General features: G+C 49.2%; 1 protein-coding gene across 1 annotated transcript in view; it reads right to left on the reverse strand.

The window, feature by feature from the left end:
• XYLT1 (xylosyltransferase 1) overlaps positions 1-23,756 on the reverse strand; it is a 302,348-nt gene that overhangs the window by 57,333 nt on the left and 221,259 nt on the right. Inside the window, exons 4-5 of the mRNA XM_081255416.1 lie at positions 20,550-20,722; positions 19,389-19,591 (exon numbers count right to left, since the gene is read on the reverse strand). Coding sequence (XP_081111542.1) covers positions 19,389-19,591; positions 20,550-20,722 — 376 coding nt within the window. The remainder of the gene's footprint in view (positions 1-19,388; positions 19,592-20,549; positions 20,723-23,756) is intronic.

The following is a 23,756-nucleotide window of genomic DNA, read 5'->3' on the forward strand; positions in this document are numbered from 1 at the left end:
TTTCCCCAGGGGGAGCTGTGGCCCTTGGGGGCACGGACAGCGCCCAGGAGCTCAAGAACAAAGCCAAGACCAAACTCTCTGTGGTTGGTTCCCTTGCTGGCTCCCAAACAGCTGAGGTTGGCAGAAAAAGGAAATCCAGATACAGAAGCCGAAATCCCTCTTTTCCTACTTTATCTTTTTACTGTTTCTTCCTTTTCTTACATAGCTGAACCACATATGTTAAAAAGCCAATAATACTCAGAAGAATTGAAAACGGGTGTTCAAAAAAACCCTTGTATATGAATATTCATAGCAGCACTAGTCACAGCAGGCAAAAAAGAGGAAACGACCCAAACATCCACTGACAGATGACTAGATAAAGCAAATGTGGTCTATCCATACAACGGAATATCACTCAGCCATAAAATGTAACGAGATACTGACACACACTTCAACATGGATGGACCTTGTGAACATGATGTCAGTGAAAGAAGCCAAACAAAAAAGACCATATACTATACGATTCCACTTATGTGAAATGTCCAGAATAGGTAAATCTATAGAGACAGAAAGCAGATCAGTGATTGCCAGGGGCTGGGAAGCGGGGGAAATGGGGAGTGACTACTTAGTGGGCACAGGGTTTCCTTTCGGGATGATTAAAGTGTTTGGAACTAGATAGTGATGGTGGATGCACAGCATTGTGAATGTGCTAAATGCCACTAATGGTACATTTTATGATATACATATTTCACCACAATAAAAAAAATACCAGTGGAAGCCCCAAACTTCAAACTGAAAAAAAGTCATTATAACATAGCTACAATAAGAATCATGCTTCGGAGCTTCCCTGGTGGTGCAGTGGTTGGGAGTCCGCCTGCCGGGGCAGGGGACGCGGGTTTGTGCCCCGGTCCAGGAGGGTCCCACATGCCGCGGAGCGGCTGGGCCCGTGAGCCATGGACGCTGAGCCTGCACGTCCGGAGCCTGTGCTCCACAACGGGAGAGGCCACAGCAGTGAGAGTCCCACGTACCGCAAAAAAAAAAAAAAAAAAAGAATCATGCTTGGTATTTTGTATTTTGTATGCACTATTCACTTGATCCTTGCACCACTCCAAAAGGTAGGCAGCAGTAGCTGTATTTTACAGTGGAGCAAACTGAGCTTCTCAAAGCTTGGATAGCTCACCTAAAAATGGTGATGATGATGATGATGATAATGATGATGATGATGATGGCTACTGAAGATATAAATCATGTGTTCCAGGCACCTGCCATATATTGACTCTTATTTTGCCTTCTCAACAACCGCATGTGACGGGTGCTGTTATCATCACCCATTTTGCAATGAAGAAGTACAGAGAGGTTAAATTACTCATGCCAGGTTAGACAGTCCACGTATAACAGGAACAGGGATTTGTACCTGGCCACCTGACCTCAGAGTCCAAGGGCTTCACCAAGGAGGCCTGGAGGATACATGGTGTGGTCATGGAAACTGGAGGGAAAGTGCTGCTATGTCTGCCTCCCAGCCCCCTCTTGTGGAGATAGGAACAACTGAGACACCTGCCTTATGACATCAGGGGATTACATGTGATATCGGACCCTCTCCCAGTTGCAGGGGAGCCAGCATGTGGCCGGACAGGTGTGACATATCACCATCCCTTGGCCTGCTGGGCCCCCAGATGGGGCTCCTCTCTATCTGTGCCGGCACCTCCAGTTAAGGGGAGAAGTGGCTGAGCCAACTTTAGGATTTACGAGAACCCACCATGGCTCATTGCTCTTCTGAAATGGACTCTCTGGCTCTTTGGAATGTTTTCCATTTCTATGGTGGAGAGATCTGAAAATGCCTCTGGTGGAAAGAAATAAGTAAAGACAAAAACCTTTCCACTGGTCCTCAATCTAGGAAAAAACTCTGAGATGCTTTTAATAATCATGGAAGTAAAAAAACATGCAATAAAGGATCAGCGAGTCTTCCACCACTTGGGAATAAGTGGCAACTGGCACTGCAGCCACAGTGGTGTTACATGGGATGGCCATGGATCCATTTGCTCCCTGATTTCTTACTTCAGTAAGGACTTACTGAGCTCCTACTATGTGCCAGGCACTGCCCCCAGCACTGGAGACACAACCTAAGTGAAACAGATGTTGTTTCTGCACTTGAAAAACTGTCAACCTAGTGGATTTACCCTATTGTCACCCTATTGTCATCATTTATTGATTGAGCACTTTCTCTGCGCCAGGCAAGGCACTTCACATTTCACAGCTTCAGCCCCACAGCGAAGGCTGAGGTAGGAGACTGATGGTTCCCATTTGACAGGTGAGAAAACCAGGGTATGGAAAGGATGAGCAACTTGTCCAAGGTTTCATGACCAGTAAATGGGATAGGCTGGCTTCAGACTCTGCTGACTCTGCAAGTGTACACTCTGATCCCTTTGCTACACTTCCCATGGCCTCAGTCCTGGAAAATTTCTGCCAAACAGAGATGACAAAGAAGGTTTCTGGGTCCGGCTCCAGGTTACAGTGTCCCTCCAGGAAACCCAGGGGCCTGGGGACTAAGAAACCCGTGTGGGCAGAAAGGCCCAGCAAAGAGAGAAAAATAACTGTACCGAAACAACAGGGGCGACTGGCCTGATGGAAAGTAATTACCTGAACTATAATGTATATACCCACTAGCAGAAAATATTAGCTATTGTATTCCCCTTCTTGCAGCAGCCTGATATAGCTCTCTACTTTTTTTCCTTCCTTTTATTCCCACTGCCAAGCAATTGATTAAGAACTAAAGCAATCTCATCATGGCGCTTTCCAATAAAAAACTTTTCACAGGTAACCTGATGCTTTTAGGATAAACTGGGGCTTCTTAACATGGCTCTCAGGGTCCCACAGCATCTGGGTCAGCCTACCTCTTCAGCCTCATTCTATTGGCTTATCCCCTTACCATACCCTGTCCACCTAACACTCTCAACTTGCTGCATGGGCCATGTTCCCTCATGTCTCAGGGCCTTTGCACACGCAGCCCTCTCTGCCTGGAATACTCGTCCCCCTTTTTTTTTTTTTTTTTTTTTTTTTTGCGGTACGCGGGCCTCTCACTGTTGTGGCCTCTCCCGTTGCGGAGCACAGGCTCCAGATGCGCAGGCTCAGCGGCCATGGCTCACGGGCCCAGCCGCTCCGTGGCATATGGGATCCTCCCGGACCAGGGCACGAACCCGTATCCCCTGCATCGGCAGGCGGACTCTCAACCACTGCGCCACCAGGGAGGCCCTCGTCCCCTATTTTTTGTTTTTCACCCAATTAGTTCTTTCTCTACTTCTCTCAGTTTAAGGACACTTCTCCAGGGAAGCTTTCTCTAGATTCCCTAGAAGAGAAAAGGTTATATACATGTTGGTTTCCTATATTATATGTATGTGAACTTCTGTCCTAACAATGTCATAAGGATATAATTATTTAATGCTAATCTATGAAGGCAGGAATGTTAACTACCCTATTGGTGGCTGTAGCTGCAGGTCCTAGCAAATGTCTGGCACATTGTATGTTTCCGCTAAGCATGTGCTGACTAGTCAGTCAACAGATTGACTATATGAATGGATCAGTCATTCAATAGTGAGGAACTTATATGTATGAGTATAACTGAATCATTTTACTGTACACCTGAAACTAACACAACACTGTAAATCAACTATACTTCAATAAAAATAAATAGTGAGGAACTAAAGCTGATATATCATTAGAGTGTATTTTGTGGTCATCACCTTGGTTAAAAATTCATCTCTCTTTTGTCAAATCAACATTGCAACCTGTGGCAGACTCATGGGACAAATTACAGACAGGGAGCCCAGACACACCCAGGCAGAAAGACGGTGGGGAACCAGACACACAAAATCAACCAGATTTACAGAAAGCACTACAGGAACACGTGTCCAGTCACTCTGGGAAATCTTCGAGAATTAGCTGGCTTCAGGGCATTAGTCAGCAACTTGCCTGATCAGCGAAGGAAAGACAAATGAGTCTTGTGCTTTGAGGGGAAGCGGGAAGCTGGGGTACGTCCTGAAATCAATGAGTCTCAGGATTCAATGTCATTAACCTTTTTGATTCAGATTGAGGTAGGTTGCGCAGGGTGATTTAAGTGCTAAGGGGCACCAGCTATTTCTGACAGGCTTATTCAGAGAAGGCTGAGTGGTAAGAACATCCAATTTGCTCTGGTTGACACATACTATGAAGGGCTGGATAGGCCTACAGTGATGTAGGCCCCTCTGTGAACAAACTGCCATGTCTCTGCCTGGCCCTGGTCAGGCAACACTGACGGGTGAGATGGATTTCATGTGCTTCTTTCTAGCTCAAGTTCAGTATTGGTAAGCCATGCAGGTTGGGGAAAAATAAAGTAAAAGGAGACTGTTGTTTTATGTCAAGTTCAGCTACCCACGGCTGGGTGGGGATCAGGCCAGGCTCCAGAGGATGTTGACCAGAAGACCGTGGGAATATCTACCACCCTTTCTCTATCCAGGGTCCTGAAAGTTGAAGTAAGGAGTCCATCAACGTTGGCACCTGGGTGACAGACTCATCTGAGATAATGCAGGAAAGGCCATGCCTGGGAAGATGGGTGGGTGGATAGGGAACTAAATCTGCAAAGGTTGAGACAGGTGTGTTCTGGGCAAGGCCATTATCTGAATGTGGGAGATCTGGCAGAATGGTCTAGTGCAGGGGTCTGTGAACTATGGCCCAACACATGTTTTCATATATAAAGTTTTACTGGAACACTGCCATGCCCATTTGTTTACATCCTGTCTATGGCTACCTTATTGCTATAGTGGTAGAACTGTGTCATTGTGACAGAGACCATACAGCTTGCAAAACCTAACCTAAAAATAATAAATACTTTATTTACTATCTGGCCCTTAATAAAAATGTTTGCTGAGCCCTGCCATTATGCTGTTCTTCTTTTTTTGGTCATTCATACATTTTTCTCACAATGTTTTGGCATATCCACCTTATCAAAGCGCCTTCCTGGCCCACCCTCCCTTCTCTTTCCAATGCTGTAATTTTCCTCAGACATATTTCCACCCTACGTATTACCCATTCTCTTATCTATTGTCTCTTTCTCTCATCAGCACCGGGTGGGGTGGTGGGCACACCATGAATATGCTTTATTTATTGTTGTATCCCAGCACCCAGAAAAGTGCCTGGCATACATAGTAGACACTCAATAAATGTTTGTTGAATATTTGAAGAACCACTCACCCCTTGTAGTTTGCTTTATTAATATTTTCTTATTTAGATCAACTATTATTTTAAAAGAAAACTTCAACTTCAGAAGGCTGGGGCATGCTAGTTTTTCCTTACATGTGTTGATATAGATAAATACTGCCATTTTCAAAAACTCACCTGCGTACTCCTTTAAATCATCTGGCTCACTGCGGCTCAGACTTGGGAAGCCCTGGCTTGTGGTTAAGGACAGGTGGGTTGAAGCCTGAGCTCCATCTCTCAGGAGATGAGTGACCTTGGGTGAGTCCTCACATCCCTTGTCTCTCCAATGGGGATGATGAGGTCCTGCCTCACCAGGTAGCTGAGAGATGAAATGAGACCACAGAAGCACTAGCAGAGCACCCTGTGCACGCGTGGGGCTGGAGGAACAGAGGCGGGGACACCGCGGGGAGCGGGCATCTCCTGGCAGATCAATTCATGACAAGCCGCACCTCGGTTCTGCAGCCATTGCTCTCAATGAAGCCCATCTCGGACACTGCCCTGTTGCTGAACGGCTGCTGCACCGCATCCCGGCAAAGCAATTTGGATTAATGGGACCATTTAGCTGTAGGTGTTCAGAGAATGCCTTGTTTAAAGTAACTTGGTAGAAACTTCCCCAGGGTGGCAAACTTTTAAACAAAGATTGACTCTATAATAAAAAATTGCTTGGCCTTAAACCACATTCCAGCATCTCAAAGAGCACATTTATGCTCAGAAAGGAGTGGCAACGTTTGTGCCCCTGGCTGGGTCTGCCAAGTAATGTTGACTGATGAACACAATTAAATTGCAGCGAGGACACTCCTTCTCTGGGGGAGGAAAGGACACAGGAGACAGCCGGCAGCTCTTGGGGACACAATTTCCATCCCTCCTCCATGAGGGAACAAAACACTGATGTGGGATTCCACTCAGGCCCTACCCTGGGAAGGCTGGCCAGCACCACCAAACGGCCTCCTCTTTCCCACTCTCCATTTTCCGACTAAGCAGTGTTATGGGCACTGGGCCAGGGCCAGAATCTGGGTTTCAGATGCCCAATCTGGCCTCAGTGGGGCTGTTTCACTTCAGATGGACAAGATGTGTGGGAGGAGGCTTGGGTCTCTGCTCTCTGCCTTGGCATCTACTCTGTGACTATTTCCCAGGCTGGGACCCATCCAGATGTCAGAGCTGACATCTGACATGTTCAGAAACTGCCTGGGAGCCTTATAGTGGCCACCAGGTTGGTCAGGGACAGATTGTTTGAGCCTGGTGATGGGGTGGGGGAAGTGAGGTTGAAGAGGAGGTCTACAGGTAGAACTCTGGAGGAAGGTTCCAACTTGAACCTTCAGGGAGGTTGCAGCTACGATGACTCAAGAGTGTGGCTTCAGCCCACTGCAGTCAAGAAGGCTGATCAATGCCAAGGCTCTTTTCAAACAGCCTTGCAGCAGGAAGGGGCAATGGGGGCCGGGCTGCTCAACTACAGACTGACCACAAGAAAGGCCAGACCATGATTTTGGTCCAGAATTAATAACTGTCCAGGATTTTTAGCTATCATAAGAAGAACAATAAGAGACCCATGTTCTGGGAACTTGTAATAAATGCCCAACTCTGCACTGGGCCCTGTGTTTTACTATCTCTCATTTTTATAAGGACCCTAGGAGGAAAGTGTGGTGGGGAGAGAGGGCTCCGGCCTTGCTTCGCATATCAGGCCCTCCTCTGCCCATCTCCTTAGGTTTACCCAAAGGGAGGGGAACTGATGGTACGATTAGTCAGGGCCGGAGAGATTGCTTGGTTACTAGTGGGCTGGGTTACTGTTTGGTGAAAGCCCCTACCTGGATTCCACTACTTTTTCTCATGTTTCTTACTCAAACCTAGGCTGCATCTGAACACTTGGGGCCAGAATCAGTCACGCTTTCTTCTTATGCCTCTTCCGTTCATGTAACCAGGTGGTCTCCCCGGCAGACCCGGCCATCTCCGTCTTCTCAGTGCCGTCACCATGGCTGAGCATCCTGGGCCCAACGTTTAGATGGTGGGAGAGATGAACACGAGGACGCACGTGGGTGCCAGGCCTGAGCCTTTGTGCCCACGCCTGGCTGCATATCAGACAGCTTGCAGAGCTGGACCTCAGGCAGACCTTGGATTCCCACCTGGCCACTGCTAACATCATCATCTCCCTCTTACAGGTGAGAAAATCGAGACTCAGGAAGGTTGGGTTCACCTGTCTTGAGATCACGCAGGTAGAAGGGGATGGAGAGAGGATTCAAAGCCAGGTCAGGATGACACTGCACGTTCACCCACGTGCCCTCGTGGAGTGAGTGAAGGCACAGAACAGGCCAGCATCGTTTCGATTCTGCAGTGGAACAACTGCGCACGTTTGGAGGGAAGGCAGCCATTCGTTCTTAATTATGCTGCTTGAGGCTAAGGTTTAAACGAGTGAGAATTCCATCAGCACTGCAGTTTGGCAGTTTGGGGAGGGGTCTGGACCGTCTGAGATCAAAAGGGACAGGATTATAAAGGAATCTGAAAGCTAGGCGTTCCCAGCTAATGCAGAACAGCTGGTTCCTCCGTCCATGCTCAGAGCAAACACAACTGGTAAAGCGCGATCTGCCATCAGCCAGAGGGAGACAGCCCACAAGTGTGGAAATGGGACCACACTAGCCATGGTGGTCACGTGGTGCGGTCTGTGCTGTTGTGATTGGCTTTTTCCCCTGGGGTCCACCGCCGGCCAGCCTCACAGTGAGGGAGCTGCGCGAAGCCGAAAGAGGTTGCATTTGCGAGTCACCTGCACCTGCCTTCAAACCCAGGCTGGGCCACTGCCAAGCTGTGTGACCTTGGGCAAGTCACTCAAACCCACTGAGCCTCAGTGCCCTTCTCTGTGCCGGCCCCCTGGGGATGCTGTGGGGACCAACACAGAAAATGACGGCTGCTTAGCAGCTGGCTGAATGCTGGTGGCTCTGGATTCAGGTTCTGATGTGCACTGCTCCTCTCTTGGTTACTGGACATCTTTGCCACCTGGATTCTCTTCCAGATGAAGAGAACAAGGATTTAGATGGGGAAAGAATGAGCAGGAGAGCTTTGGTCCAGAACAGCCCAGTGGGTGCAATATGACCTATTGGTGAACTTTTTTTTCCTTTTTCCCCCGGTGATGAGAGAAGCATGAGTGAATCTTGGTTCTGACCCCCACCAGTTGTGAGGCACAGGGCAAACTCCTTAACTTCTCTCAGCCTCGGTTTCTTCATCTGTAAAATGGGATGCAGACATAGCATCTACCTTCTGGGGTTTCTGTGACTTTAGATAACACATGGAAATCGTCTGGCTCAGGAAGCCACATATGGTAAACACAGCCATCCTTCCGTATATGCAGGGGACTGGTTCCAGGACCCACTGCGAATCTACCAAAATCCGAGGATGTTCCGTCTCTTACAGTCGGCCCTCCATATCTGCGGGTTCCAGATCCAAACAACCTGGATGTGGACCTGTGGATACAGGGGCCGACTAGACTCATGAAATGCTAGCTAATATTATTAACCACTGGAGTCTGGCAGATCGTGAAGGGCTTCCCCAGGCATCTATTTTGAGAGTCCGTAGTGACCACTCTCCGTGCTAGGCAATGATTCAGAGTGGCAGCAAGTGGGAGGAAGGAAATGAATGATGATGATGGTGATGATAAAACCCCCAGAGTTTCCATCTATCCACCCAACAACTGGACCTTAACCCTGTCCATTGGGCCCATGCTCATCTAAATCTCTGCTGCCATCAATAAAAAGGGGTAGAAACTCCCCTCCTTTATCCCACTTGACCCTTTAAGACATGCCGTTCCTCTACAATGCCCTTGAGAATAATCTCCATCTGCAGTTACATGTGAGGGGGAGGCTGGGGAAGAATAACAGGCTCTGCAGCGCTGATCGCCCACATTGTGGGCCACCTGGGCTCACATTCAAACTCCCAGGGTGCACTTGGATGTGCTTAGAGCATCCCAGAGTGCACAGCATCCCTGCTCTTTGCCACTGGTGGACAAGCCACATCACTGAAGCTTTCCCGAGACGCAAACATGCTCAATGCACTGGACAGGAAGATGCCTAGGGCTGGAAATGTCCCATCAATGGACACGTAGAGAACTTCTGCCAAGAGGAAGAACTATGAGATCTGAGGAGGGAGGAGTTAGGAAGAAAATACCTTACAAAATTCATGGCATGGTCGGTCTGGGATGTGGTGAGACCCTCAAACTGGCAGAGCACAGAGATCACTTTTGTTTCTGAGCTGGTAGCATCCACTCTCTCTTATTTGCTAACAGCAGTGCAGTTCCCTCTGGTGGAAGTACTCCTGCCCCACGACAAGGTCCACAAGGGCAGGAGTTTTTGTGTTTTTTTTGCGGTACGCGGGCCTCTCACTGCTGTGGCCTCTCCCGTTGCGGAGCACAGGCTCCGGACGCGCAGGCTCAGCGGCCATGGCTCACGGGCCCAGCCGCTCCGCGGCATGTGGGATCTTCCCGGACCGGGGCACGAACCCGTGTCCCCTGCATCGGCAGGCGGGCTCCCAACCACTGCGCCACCAGGGAAGCCCGGGCAGGAGTTTTTTAAATCATTTTGTTTACTACTCCAGCTCGAGCATCAACGACTGTGGTGCTTAATATGTTATTTGTTTACATTTAAATTAAAATCAAATCACACTGAAGATTTGGTTCCTCGGTCCCACAAAGCACATTTCAAGCTCCCAACAGCCACATGTGGCTGGTGGCTACTGCACTTGGACATCAGCACAGTAAGTTCTACTGGACAGCGCAGGTCTAAAGCACTGCCTGGCATCCAGTAGGGTCTCACTAAGCATGCGATGGATGAAGGAAGGAAGGAATGACTGAAGTGCTCCGCCCTGCTGGCCAAAGCCAGGACACGTGACTCAAGATAAAACCATCCGCCTCCTTTCCCCAGGACTGAACTTTTCTCAGTAACGAAAGAAGGGAAAACAAACAAACAGCCAGCAAACATACAATATGGCTGGGAAGTATTTAAGCCAAATGGCGGTATCCCTTGGGTGAAAAAAGTCATGTCATTCTTGCCTTGTGTTCTGCCACCTTCTGCACTGATTATGTGGACTCCCTACGTCCTCCCAGGATGTCCTTCCTTACCTACTTTAGCCAACACAGTGTTCTACCTTGACTTTCTGAGGAGTCTCGGTGCTTTTCATCTGTGTCCCATGAGAACTCCAGCCTCCCTCTGTCCAGGGGATGCTCTGGGTCAGTCCTCCCCTCCAGAAAGCTTGAAGAGCTGTCCAACCGAAAGTACAGCTCAGGAGACCCAGAAGAGCCAGCAAGGGGAAAGCAAACTGAGTTTCTGCAAAGGCAGGAGTGCAACCCGTCAGGTTGAAAAATAACAGGGCTGAGGAAATGATTATTTTGCTACTCGATGCAAACAAAACTGTAACGGCATAATTACTGGCATGTTTTTCCAGTTCCCTCGTGACCAACAGCCTGAGCGGATAACACCCTTTCCGACTCACACATTATCTGGGCGGAGCTTTCCTTGGATGGTGCCCACCTGGGTTTTGGGGTCTCAGGAAAGAGGATGTGCATCTCTGATCACTCAAAGAATAAAAGTGGCTGGATTCTGAGAAAGCAGCCAACAAGAAGGATGGTCGCACCCAGAGATCTGGTGTCGGGCTCCCAAATAGGACGTCCCACGAAGTACTGAGGCTAACAGATTTTCCACCCTAGCACTCACCTTGCTATTTATTACTGTAATTAAGGGATGAATGTCTATGTCTCCCCCAGACCAATGATCTGCAACTCTCTCTGTGTATTCAATCACCTGGGGAGCTTTAAAAAAGAGATAGATTCTTGTTTCCCGTAAGGAATTTACACTCAACTGGTCTGGGTTGGAGTCCTATTATTTTAAAGAACCTGATACTTGAAAGGTGTTTTAGAGGAAATTTCCAGGAATCACACAGAACTCTGATTTTCCCTCATTGAGAACCATGTCACGGGATGCCGTGCTCCCTGTGGCAGGGACCCTGTCTGTCCTGCTGTCTGCTGTCCCCCAGGGCCCGGAGGTTGGTAGGTGTTCGGGAAATGATTATTGAATGAAGGAACTGGAGGACGTCAGCTCCATCCCCACACAGAGCTGAGAGGATGGGTTCCTTGCAAGAGCTGCCTTCAGAGGGGGCTCCCAGCAATGCCCACCCCAGATGCTGCTGGAGACCCAGGATAGCACCGTCCCCTCTCGCAGGGCAACTGCATCCCACACTTGGCCCAGCAAGGGGCGGAGGGAGGCTGTACCGGGTTTAAGGGTGTCCCCCCTCCCCAAATTCATATCCACTCGGAACTTCAGAAGGTGACCTTATTTGGAAATAGGATTTTTGTAGATGTAATTAGTTAAGATGATTAGGGTGGGCCCTAACTCCAATGACTGGTGTCCTTATAAAAAGGTCGTGAGAAGAGAGACAGACATATAGGAAAGAAGGCCAAATGAAGATGGGGGTAGAGATTGAAGTGATGCATCTACAAGGCAAGGAACACCAAGGGTTGACGGCGACCACCAGAAACTAGGAAGAGGCAGGAAACGTTTCCCCTTAGAGCCAGTAGAGGAAACATGGGCCTGCAGAAACCTTGATTTCAGACTTTGAGCCTCCAGAACTGTGAGAGAATAAATTTCTGTTGTTTTAAGACACCCAGTTGGTGGTCATTTCGTACAGCAGCCTGAGGAACCCACAACACAGGCTAAGGGCACGGAGAGCAAAGGCAGGTGGGCAGAAGCAGGAGTCACAGGGCTTGTGTGTTTCTCCAAACTCACCGTGCTCCACCCCCTGCCTCCATCACCCTGCTCCACCTACTGCTCTTCTCTTTAGTTCCTGGACGCGCTGGGCTCTTCCCTGCCTCAGGGCCTTTGCATGTGCTGTTCCCCTTCACCTGGTACCTCCACTCCCTCTTTTGCACAGTGGGCCCCATTTCAGGAGTTGGCTTAAACAGCACTCTTTAAAAGCATCTCATCTTCCCTGACCATGCTCCTTAAAGTAGGACCCCCTTCTTATTCCCCATCACGGAGCCCTGACATGACTTTACTGACGTCATCACCATTTCTCCCATAGATTGTAAACCCCCTCAGTGAATGAGCGAGTCCGTTCCTCTGCTGCATCTCCCAGTCCCTAGCACAGTCCCTGGCACTCAGCCTGGCTCAACACCCAGTCAGTAAGTGAACTGCACACTTGCTTGAGTAAATAAATGATTATATCCTGCAAGCTGCTCACAGAGAGGGTAGTGGCCACTGCTTTTCCAAACGGCCCTGGAGAAGCTCTAGCCTGTTTTCAGAGTCTGGCTCAGACTATGTCCTCTTGGGGAACTCTGAAGGCCCAGGTGTGAAGCAATGAGGGTCTGAATTGGGCCGAGATAGAGCAATCATAGGTGGAAACACACACATGAGAAAGATGTCAGGGTTAGAATGAGAATACGCAGGCCCCCATGGAGTGGTGAGATGGAAGGCACACAGGTTTCCAGCTGCTGGTGAACAGGTGGTCTTATTCAGAAGGATGGCGAATGAGAAGGGGGACTGATGTGGGCTGGGAAGAAGTTCTAGATTAATCATTTGAGGGGTATGATCCTGTGGGGAGACAACAGCCTGTAGCTAACCTCATGGGTCTACTGAGAGTTGTACCAGCTACTCAAAGCTTCCAAGGGTTCCAGGGCCCTTGTTTTGGGAGTTTATGTTCCTTAAAAAGAATAAGAAATGCCTCGCACCCATTAGGATGACTACTATCAAAAAAAAAAAAAGAAAGAAGGAAAAGAAAAATACGTTGGCAAGGATGTAGAGAAATTGGAACCCTTGTGCACTGCTTGTGGGGATGTAAACTGGTACAGCCACTAAAGGGAAACAGTACGGAGGTTCCTCAAAAACTAAAAATAGAACTACCATATGATCTAGTAATTCTACTTCTGGGCATATACCCTAAAGAACTGAAAGCAGGGAGGTGAAGAGATATTCATACACCCATGTTCATAGCAGCATTATCTACCATAGCCGTAAGGTAGAAGCAACCCAAGTGTCCATCAGTGATGGATGAATGGGTAAGCAAAATGGAGTCTATACATACAGGGGAGATTTATTCACTCTTAGAAAGGAAGGAGATTGTGACACCTGCTACAACATCAACGAACCCTGACATGGTAAGTGAAATAAACCAGCCACAAAAAGACAAATACTGTCTGATTCCACTTCCGTGAGGTACCTAAAGCAGTCAAATTCACAGAAACAGAAAATAGAATGCTGGTTGCCAGGGCCTGGGGGAGGGGCGATGGGAGTTTTGTTTAATGGGTGTGGAGTTTCAGTTTTGCAAGATAAAAAGAGTTCTGGAGCTTGGTTGCATAACAATGTAAATGTACTTAACCACTGAACTGTACATTTAAAAATGGTTAAGATGGTAAATTTTATGTTACGCATGTTTTATCACAATTAAAACCAAAAGAACAAAGAGGGGTCTCGAGCCACCTTCTTTCTCAGGCCTTAGCTGTCCCCTCCTGCTGTCCCCTCCTGCCTCACACTCAGTCCTCTTCTAAAACTCTGGCCTCAGGCCCCTGGGCGTCCTGGGTCCTCTGCGTCAGCCCTGCTCTACGGGTCTCCTGAGAATGGGGCTGTTCCGTGCAGATGGGGGGCCTGAGCGCCACACAGGAGGCGGCCTGGCTCTGTGCCTCAAAGGCTGAGCTGCTGCTTAGATTCAGGAAGCTCCCGACGGTTTACAGGGCTCCGGCCTCCGCCGGGAGGTTTAGGGAGGAGGGGGCTCCCTGAATGTGGTTCCAGGACAGCAGCTGCAGCCCCCATCCTTCCTCACTGGCCTCCCCTTTCCCGCTCCGTCCCCTCCCCACTCTTGTCTCACAGTAGCCAAAGTGACCCCTCTACATTGTAAATAAGGTTACTTCACGCTGAAACCACACAGCTCATGGGCTAAGGATTCAACCACTGGATAGGTGATCAAGAGTCCCTGCAGGAACTGGCTGGACCATCCTCCCTGGTAGTAAGGTAACCCCTGGCTCGCTGTGTTTCAGCCAGGTCAGCCTTCTTTTAGCTCCTCAGGCATGCCAGCATCCCTCCTCCCACCAGGCCTTTGTCCATGCCATCCCCTTTCCTGGAACACTACCCCAGGATCATCCTGCATACTTCCGCTACCTAAGCCCAACCCATCTCGCACACCTCAGTTCACGTGCTGCCTCCTCAGGGAGGCCACCCCAGGCTCCCTGGTCCAGGTGAGCTTTGCTAGCTAAGTGCTCTTATATCCTTCCTTCCTTTCAGAACACTTGCCTCACTTTGTGACCACGTGTTCACTCGTGTGATCATTCTGGTTAACGTCTGTCTTCTTCCATCAATAACAATGGCTGTCACACAGACAGTGCTTACCATGTGCTAAACACATTACATACGTTAACTCATTTCATCCTCTAACAACCGTATGGGGTGGTGCTGTTATTGTACCCATTTTACAGATGACGTAGCTGAGGCCCAGAGATATTAAGCGATTTTTCTCAAGTTCACTTTCACACAGCTAGTAAACAGAAGAGTTGGGATTCAAGCTCAGTTGGTCTGGCTTAAGTCTGCACCCTTGACCACTAGGTTGAGGGCAGGGACTGACCATGTTCTTCTTTCCCGTTGAACACCTGGTACCCAGCACAGTGTCTGGCACATAGTAGGTGCTCAATAATTATCTGTTGCATGATTGAGTGAAGTCAGAGGAGACCTGTTTCCTGATCTCATCCGCAAGACCATTTTCAGCTGGCCTCACAGGCAGGCCTGAGCTCTTTCCTCCCCAGGACACCCCCAGGCTGCCTTCAGAAGGGGCTTGGATGGTGAAAGAAGGAGGAAGGGAAAAAGGGAAGCTTCGAGCTCTGACTCTAAGCCTCCATCTGTCCATCTTCAACCTCAAATCTGCCTCAGCCAACCGGAATCACTGGAAACTTTTCTGCTAGAACTAGGCAGAGGTGGGCCAGGCTGAGTGGGAAAGGTCACCAGGCTTCTGTGGACGGGGGTGCATCAGATCAGCACCCCTACCCCGACCCCAGCATCATCAGAGATCAGTCAACAAAAGTCCCTAAGTACCGGGCTTCCCTGGTGGCGCAGTGGTTGAGAGTCCGCCTGCCGATGCAGGGGACACGGGTTCGTGCCCTGGTCCGGGAAGATCCCACATGCCGCGGAGCGGCTGGGTCCGTGAGCCATGGCCGCTGAGCCTGCGCGTCTGGAGCCTGTGCTCCGCAACGGGAGAGGCCACAGCGGTGAGAGGCCCGCGTACAGAAAAAAAAAAAAAAGTCTCTAAGTACCAATGCTGTGCAGAGTCCCACGTGATGGAGCTGCATCTTCTTAAACCTGATGAGGTCCTCACCTCAGGACATACGGCACAATCCAGGCTGGCCAAAAGACACGGCTTTTGGGGAGCTCTTAAGAATCCCGGCTCTACCACCTGATGAATGGGCAAACAAATCGTGGTATAGCCACACAATGGAAATGTATTCAGCCATAAAAAAGAATGAAATACTGGCACATACTACAATGTGGGTAAACCATGAAAGTATTATCCTAAGTGAAAGAAGCCAGTCACAAAACATCACACACTGTACAATTTCATTGATATGAAACATACAGAGTAGGCAAATCCAGAGAGGCAGATTAGAGATTGACAGGGGCTCATGGGGGGAGGTGAATGGGGAGGGATGGAGTTTCCTCTTGGGGGGATGAAATTGTTTTGGAACTAGATGGAGGTTCTAGGTCGCACAGCATTGTGTGTGTACGAAAAGCCACTGGATTGAGCACTTTAAAATGCTTAATTTAATGTTAAGTGAATTTTACCTCAATTTAAAAAAAATGATCACTGGCTGTATCCTTGTGGTCAAGTTCCTTAACATCTTTGTGCCTCAGTTTCTTCATCTGAAAAATGGGATCCCCAAAGTATGTATGTACTTCATGGAATTGCCGTCAGGACCATGGATAGCACTTAGAATCAGGCCAGGGATGTACTAAGTGCTGTAAATGGCATTTGCTGTGGTTGCATTTGCTGTTAACAACAGGATTTCCTTGACCCACTCGAGAATCACTGAACTGACTAGAGGAATGAAAAGCAGGGGATCAACTGTGCACGGATGCCTGAGTCCTCTGCCCAGATCCCAGGGCGACTAGGCTCTGTGCCGAATATTATCAAGGGCTTAAGTTTCCTGCAAGGTTCACTAGAAGTTCTGTTTGAATACTAACCTCTAAACATTTTTACACACCGGAAGTCATGCTTTAAGGGATGAGGATTAAGACACATACGTGTTAAAGGTCCCAGCAGAGGGGCGGACACACAGTAGGTACACAGGAAACAGCTGCTGGATCTGGGCGCTAGTCTTGTTTGATCAGTGCCATGGAGACACTGGTCTTGGGGACGTTGCAGAGAAGCCGAGACACCTGCTTCCTGTCTGTACGAGCTGGCCTTTCCTGCTGAGGAGCCGCAGAAAACCTCTCAGGCTCCTGCTCTGGGTCCCTGGTGGTATGTCAAGAGAGAGGTTTGGGTCTAGGTCAAGTGTAGCTTAAATAGCCACACGGTAGGTCCCGCTAGGTTAGCCCTTGTTGCTGTGGATCCCCAAGAGGCAGAATTAGTAGATCCTGGGTTTAGCTTGAAGAACTGAAATACTGTTTTCCCCTACCATATGCTCGCACACACCTACACACATGCATGCATGCACCCACGCATGCACACATACACCACAGACAGAATGTGAGCCCCAGAGGGGCCATGGACACACTCGGCCTTTGCATCTGATTTGCTCCGGGACACAGAGCCCAGTGATAGACTGTGCGGGCTCTGTTGCTAGTGGCCCAAACCACACAGACCAACGGCACAATACTTTAGGGTTTCATCCCTTCCTGTGGCCCATCTAACCGAAGAAGCTAGCGCAGTGTCCAGCCTTACTCAGTACATAGAACATATTGAATAAAACCGTCATGTCCTTTGAGGATTCCAGATCTAGCAGGGTCTCAGTGCTTGAAAACATCCATTTTCATTCACACGCTGGATAGGTAAACATCTCCAACCAGAGCCTACGTGGGCCAGGCGGCCACATCAACGGCGAAGGGGGAAGACCTGGATTTTTTTTTTTTTTTTGCGGTACATGGGCCTCTCACTGTTGTGGCCTCTCCCGTTGCGGAGCACAGGCTCTAGATGCGCAGGCTCAGCAGCCATGGCTCACGGGCCCAGCCGCTCCGCAGCATGTGGGATCTTCCTGGACCGGGTCACGAACCCTCGTCCCCTGCATCGGCAGGCGGACTCTCAACCACTGCGCCACCAGGGAAGCCCCTAAGACCTGGATTCTTTAAACACACTTCACTTGCATATTCCAAACATGAGAATAGTCTTCCCATTCATAGATGAGTTGGTTCTATCCTGCTTCTCTTGAAACATTTTAGCCTTCAAGCCTAACTTTGATTTTCCCACTTTTGAAAGAGATGTGGGTTCAAGAAATATTTTCCTGGTCTTCTCACGAGTGAAGGGAAAAAGGAAAGCAACTCAGTTGATGGTGAAGTCCAGTCCACGGGGTCCACGCTACTCCACCACTATAATATAACAGCCTGCATTTAACGAGCACTTTCTGTGTCAGGCACTGTGTTAAGCCCTTGACATGCAACATTTCCTCTAATCCTCCTAACTGCCCTATGAAATAGGTACTGATATTGTGCCCCCTTTTAGGTGCTGACGCTGAGATGCAGAAGGCTGAAGCTGATTGTACCAATTCACACGGCCGGTCGGTGGTGGCAGATTCTTCAGCCATGCTGTCTGTGTCCAGAGTCTCATCGAGGCTACTGGCCAGTGAAGAACAATAAGTCTGGCCAGCAGTCAGAACTAGGCAGCAGACCAGGCAGGCGATGTCAAATCACAAACAGCTCAGAGCAGCCACGACAGGTGGCCTCTGCCCTTGGATATCTCCCCAGGTTTTCAGAGCCTTGTAGAAGCTACTGACTTGGGCACTCATGCCCCTTCGAGAAGGCTCCTAAGTTTGCTCATCCTTCCTGGGAGGGGAGAAGTCATGGTTTTGGAAGCTACAGATGGAGCGGCAGATGGGAAGTGAAAGCTTATCAGAGTTGCCCAGGATAAAACCATTCATCTGCAAAATTCATATGTTTCTGTGTGGGGCGATTTTACGAAAACAACAGCAAGAGGAAGCAGCAGTGCCTGATGCGTGAAGTGCCTCTGGCCACGAGGCTGGCAACGTGAGTGGCCAGAAGAGCCTGGGGTGGGGCGCATGGGAATGAGGGCCCATGGGGGGCAGAGGAGAGACAGACTGACAGAGATGTCGAGACAACTGAAGCATTAAAGCTAAAAATATGACGACTCCCTTCTCTGAACCCCCAAAGGGGTGGGGCACACGGTCTGAGAAAGGATTTCTGGATCTTTCTTGGAGATTATGAGGTGCAGCCTTGGAGACAGCTTGGGAATTAACAGTTGACATTTACTGAGCTTTGTAAGTGCCCAAACTCGGCTCGGTTCTATTGTTATAACCTGATTTCACAAAGACTGAATTTACTTGCCAAGGGTCACCCTCTGGTAAGGTGGCAGAACTCAGAGTCAAACCTTAAGCCATCAGATGGAAGCCTGAGCACTCATCCCCCTGCATACAAAATGCTAGAAATCCTGACATCCTGGCCGAGGTGACCTGGCTAAGTGCCGCTGTTACAGCTTCAACTTGCAAATCAACAGAGGGCCTCTGGGGGGCAGCACTGAGACCTGATGAGATTCTTTGGGGAAGGGCCATGGGCTGGCCCACCGGCCCTTGAGATCTCTGGCCAAGTGTCTCCACCTGACAGAGGCTGAGATGAACTCTGAGGCCTCCACAGGAGGTCCGGAGGTGGGAGAGTGAGACCCTAGACCCTTGAAGGGAGTGCCTGCCATGCTAGCAGCTGCACTCTGCATTCTGGGATAGTTCTGAATGCGGTCCTTATTTGGAAGGTGGAGGGAGAATGTTCTAACTCACCCATGTACTTAAGAAATCTCTGTTGAACGAGTGACTGAATGAGCGAATGCTCACATGACTCTCAGGCTCAGGGTGGACCCTGTGCAGAGAGATTTCATGGAGACAGTGCATAAGCGTCTCACAGAGGCAGAAAGGCTTCTCCAGACAGGGGGCAGGCTGCTTCTGCCTCTGGCTTCCCAGCTGTGACAGGGGAAGCAGGACTTCAGAGCAGGCTGGCCTGGGGCCGGGGCCGCCTTACCTGATGGGGTAGTCAGCTGCGCTGAGGTTGATGAAGAAGTCCCAGGGCCAGTCGGTCATCTCCAGGAGGTCCCGCATGCTCTGCAGGTACGTGGACAGCAGGCTGGCTCCCCCCCAGATGGTGGCCATCCTCCAGGGGGTGACGCGGACGTTGCTGTACTGCCTGGCGAACTGGAGCACTTGGCGATGCAGGTAATTAGAGCGCTTTTCCCAGGAGAGAAAGGGTGACAGTCAGCAGCGCAGAAAACACCAAGACCTGTCCCTTGCCCCCTCTCTGTCCCTTCCCTTCTAGTTGACAGGGCTTCTGAACTTTGCCAAGTAACTGATTCAGGCCTGGGGTGTCTTTCTGCATTGCTATTCGAGCTTCATTATTTTTAAAATACTACTTTAGCTATCTGAAATGCAGATTCCCTGGCCCCACCTCTAAGTCACTGGTTCACTAGGTGTAGGCGGGTGCCTGGGAGTCTGCATTTTTCTACAAGATGGATACATATGGTCTGAGGTTAACAAGCTAAGAAATATAGCTGCATCTAGACCTGATGAGTATTTCAAGAGGTGGAATTTCTCCATTACCCTCTCGCAGGCCTGCTAGAAGCAAACTTTTTGGATAGGCATCCCCTTTGCCTTCTTGACCAAAGACAAAATCATGTCATGTCAGCAGACCAACAGAAACCTCTGGAACAAGGTGCTCAGGGGTCAGCAAGCTGGCTGCAGCTTTTTTGTAAAGTTTTATTGAAACACAGTCACACACATTCATTTATGTATGTTTGTTATGGCTGCTTTCATGCTACAATGCCAGAGCTGAGTAGCTGCGACAGAGCGTATGGCCCACAAAGCCTGAAATACTTGCTGTCTGGCCATTTACAGACAGTGTGCCCACCCCTGGGTTAGTTATCTTCACAGAGCGACAGGCACTGCATCGGGCAGTGGGACAGTGAGGAAAAGAGGTACGAGTGACAGTGTTTATGGAGAAAGTCTAAAGTCACAGCTGGGAACTTTGAAACCAACACACACACACACGCACGCACACACACACACACGCACGGCACTTCAAGACCAAATGCTCTGGGGGGAAGCAGCTGTTCAGCCTGCAAGCCTTCCCTGAAAGGGAGGTCAGCTTGGAGAGAGGCAGACAGACCTGCAGAGAAAGGGTGGTCCTCACCTTGTCCACGTGGATGTAGTAGAAGTGGTCTTTGTGGTAGATGGCCTTGAACATGCGCTGCAGCTGCCGAGAGGCGCGGCCGTGGACCACTAGGACGAAGGCGATTCTGACCCGGTTGGCCGGCATGTACTCCACCGAATCCTCATCCCACTGAACGTTCTTGCTGGCTTTGCCTGGGAAAACCCGAGAAACCACAGAGGCGGGGTAAGCTCGGTCGTCCTCGGGGGGAGTTTCTCTGATGCTTCCTCCCGGAAACTATTTGAGGGGCACAGGAGTCATATTGGGCCCTGAAACCTGATTCAACTGAACGAAGCAAGTCCTGGACTCTTACGCTGTCCTGGTACAACAGGAGTAGGAACCCTGAGGACCCGAAGACATGGTTTCCATCCCCAGGGAGCTGAAAACAACGGACGGAGACATGTGTACACATATTAAACTACTGAACAAGGCAGGAGGAGATGAGAGATGTAAGAGGTGTATTTCTGAATCACAGAGGAAGGAGCAGTTAATTTCAAGTTGGGAAACGCAAGATACACTTGCTGTTTTTGCCTGTCCAGAATACACTCTCCCTTCTCCTCCTAACAGCATCCATTTAAAAAAAATTGTAGCAAGAACAGATAACATGAGATCTACCCTCTTAACACATTGTGTTTTTTTTTTTTTTGCGGTACATGGGCCTCTCACTGTTGTGGCCTCTCCCGTTGCAGAGCACAGGCTCCGGACGCGCAGACTCAGCAGCCATGGCTCACGGGCCCAGCCGCTCCGCGGCATGTGGGATCTTCCTGGACCGGGGCACGAACCCATGTTTCCTGCATCGGCAGGCAGACTCTCAACCACTGCGCCACCAGGGAAGCCCTTAACACATTTTTAAGTGGACAGGATAGTACTGTGGATTATGAGCACAATGTTGTATAGCATATCCCTAGAAGTTATCCATCTTGCATATTGGGAAATTTACCATCTGATATTTTGGGGGGCATCATCCCCCTCCTCAATTCTCAGTCTGTGTGGAAGGAGAGGGTCTCTCTCCATTGTCAGTTTCAGGGGTGGCCACAGGGATGAGGCTTGGTTAATCAGGACACTGCCTCTCTCTGGCCACAGTAGGTATGGTTCAGCCCTAACCAAGCTGTTTAGCCAAGAAGACAGAATTCTGGACTTTGGTTGCAACTACTAGATGAGAGAGGTTTGAAATCCATGAAACTGGCAGGTGCTGAGCCCTTTTGTCCCCACATGGAGAGGAAAGCCAACACAGAGGGAAGCACTGCTGAGTGATGGAGGGGGTCTAGGTCCTCATGAATCCACTTGAGCTCCTGGATCAGCCCAGGTGGGGATCAGCCACGGTCAGAGCTTATTTTTCTCTGAAAGCCCAGAACCTATACCAGATGCTCCTGAATAAATGATTCCAGACATCTTTTATCCTGGAAGCAGCCTCAAAGACACCTTTTCTCCTTTTCTTCCCTTGCAAATGCTCCAGGGGCAAGGTTTCAGGGAGGAACACAGCTTCCTGGTTCAGTTCATTACAGTCCCAACTAGAAATATCCTGGTTTTCCTGAGCCGAATTTCCTTTGGGTTTAACCTGATTTCTTGTGGGTTCTAGGTTTGTGGGACTCAGAACCTTGTCAGGGTAGCAGCTGCAGGTGTCTCCGAATGTCAACTGGGAAAGCTGAGAACTAGGACTGTTTAGCCTGGAGGTCAGGAGATTGGGAGCCTGTCAGCTGCCACTGGGAAGCTGAATGGCCACCAAATGAGCGAGGCTCCTTCTATGTTGTCCCAGAGGACGGATTGAGATTAGCGTGTATTGTGTCCATGGCCTGCGGGACCTGCTTCCTGCAGATATGACTGCACACCCCTGTGCCTTGATGGCTCCTACCATCTACCTCGCCCCTTGGCCTTTTATCTTTTCCTTGAGCAAGCTCGTCTCTGCCTTGGGACCTTTCCACTGGCCATTCCTGACACCTGGGACACACTCTCCCTAGATCTTTGTATGCCTACATCTTCTTGTCACTAGTTCACAGGTCACAGTAAGGCCATCCGGCTCCCACCAACGACATCACTCTCTTTCACCTCGGCCTATTTCGATTTTCTGCATAGCATTTAACACCATCTGAAATTGTTTCCTTGTTTATTGTCTGAACCCCCTACTAGAACATAAACGCCAAAAGATGAGGGACTATATCAGAATGTTTGTCATTGGATACATAACACTATAACAATATCTGGCACACATCTGGTTTTTGGTGAAAATAAAAGTTACAGGTGGGTACATTTTGGTATCATAACGATTACAGTATCTCTTCTTGAGCATTCAGCAGTCCTTACCATTATTTCATTTAATCCTTATAGCAACCCTGAAAGGTAGGGCCATTATCTCCGTTTTGCAAATGAGGAAACCACAGCTTAGAGAGGCCAAGGGATTTATTTGTTCAAGGTCACACTGCTTTAATTAAGTTAAGCTGAGATTCAAACCCAGGTCTGTTTCCAAAGCCTACGTGCTTAACCACTAATACACACTACATTACCATACCCAGACTTTGGAAATATTTATAACAATTCTTCTTAGTTAATGAAATATCTTGTAAATTAGTTATTGCAGGTAGATTGGCATGTACTTGAGGAAGTCAGAGGCATTGCAAGGTGGATTCCTGTATCGTGTGGGAGGCTGACTCTAGGTGGCCAATAAGGTTACATGTTTTCATCCACCCTCCATCCATCCATGCATCCATCCATGCATCCATCCATCCATGCATCCATCCATGCATCCATCCATCCATGAATCCATCCATCCATGCATCCATCCATCCATCCAAATTCAACCACCCATCCAACAAACCATTTAACTACCCACCTAGCAAAGCATTCAATGGCCTATCCCCTATTCCCCTCAAAAACCCAACCATTCATCCATCCACTCACCCATCATCCTCTAAGCAAATCATCCATGCATCCACTCTTCCAAACATCTAACGATCAACTCAGTGATCCACGCAATATTAACTTAGCCTATGCTACATGCCACATACTGTGCTAAGTACTAGAAAAATAAAATTGAGGGAAAAAATCCTTGCCTTTGAGGACTCTCAGCCAAGTGGGAAAAACAGAAGACAATGCTCAATTGTTTTATGATAGAAGTGTGCTCTTGGAGGGTGGGGAAAGAGTGAACAATCTGCCTGCAGGGACAGAGGAGACCTCAGAGAGTTTAGCCCAAAG

This window comes from Mesoplodon bidens (assembly GCF_964165515.1).
Source record: "Mesoplodon bidens genome assembly, chromosome: 15".
NCBI lineage: Eukaryota > Metazoa > Chordata > Mammalia > Artiodactyla > Ziphiidae > Mesoplodon > Mesoplodon bidens.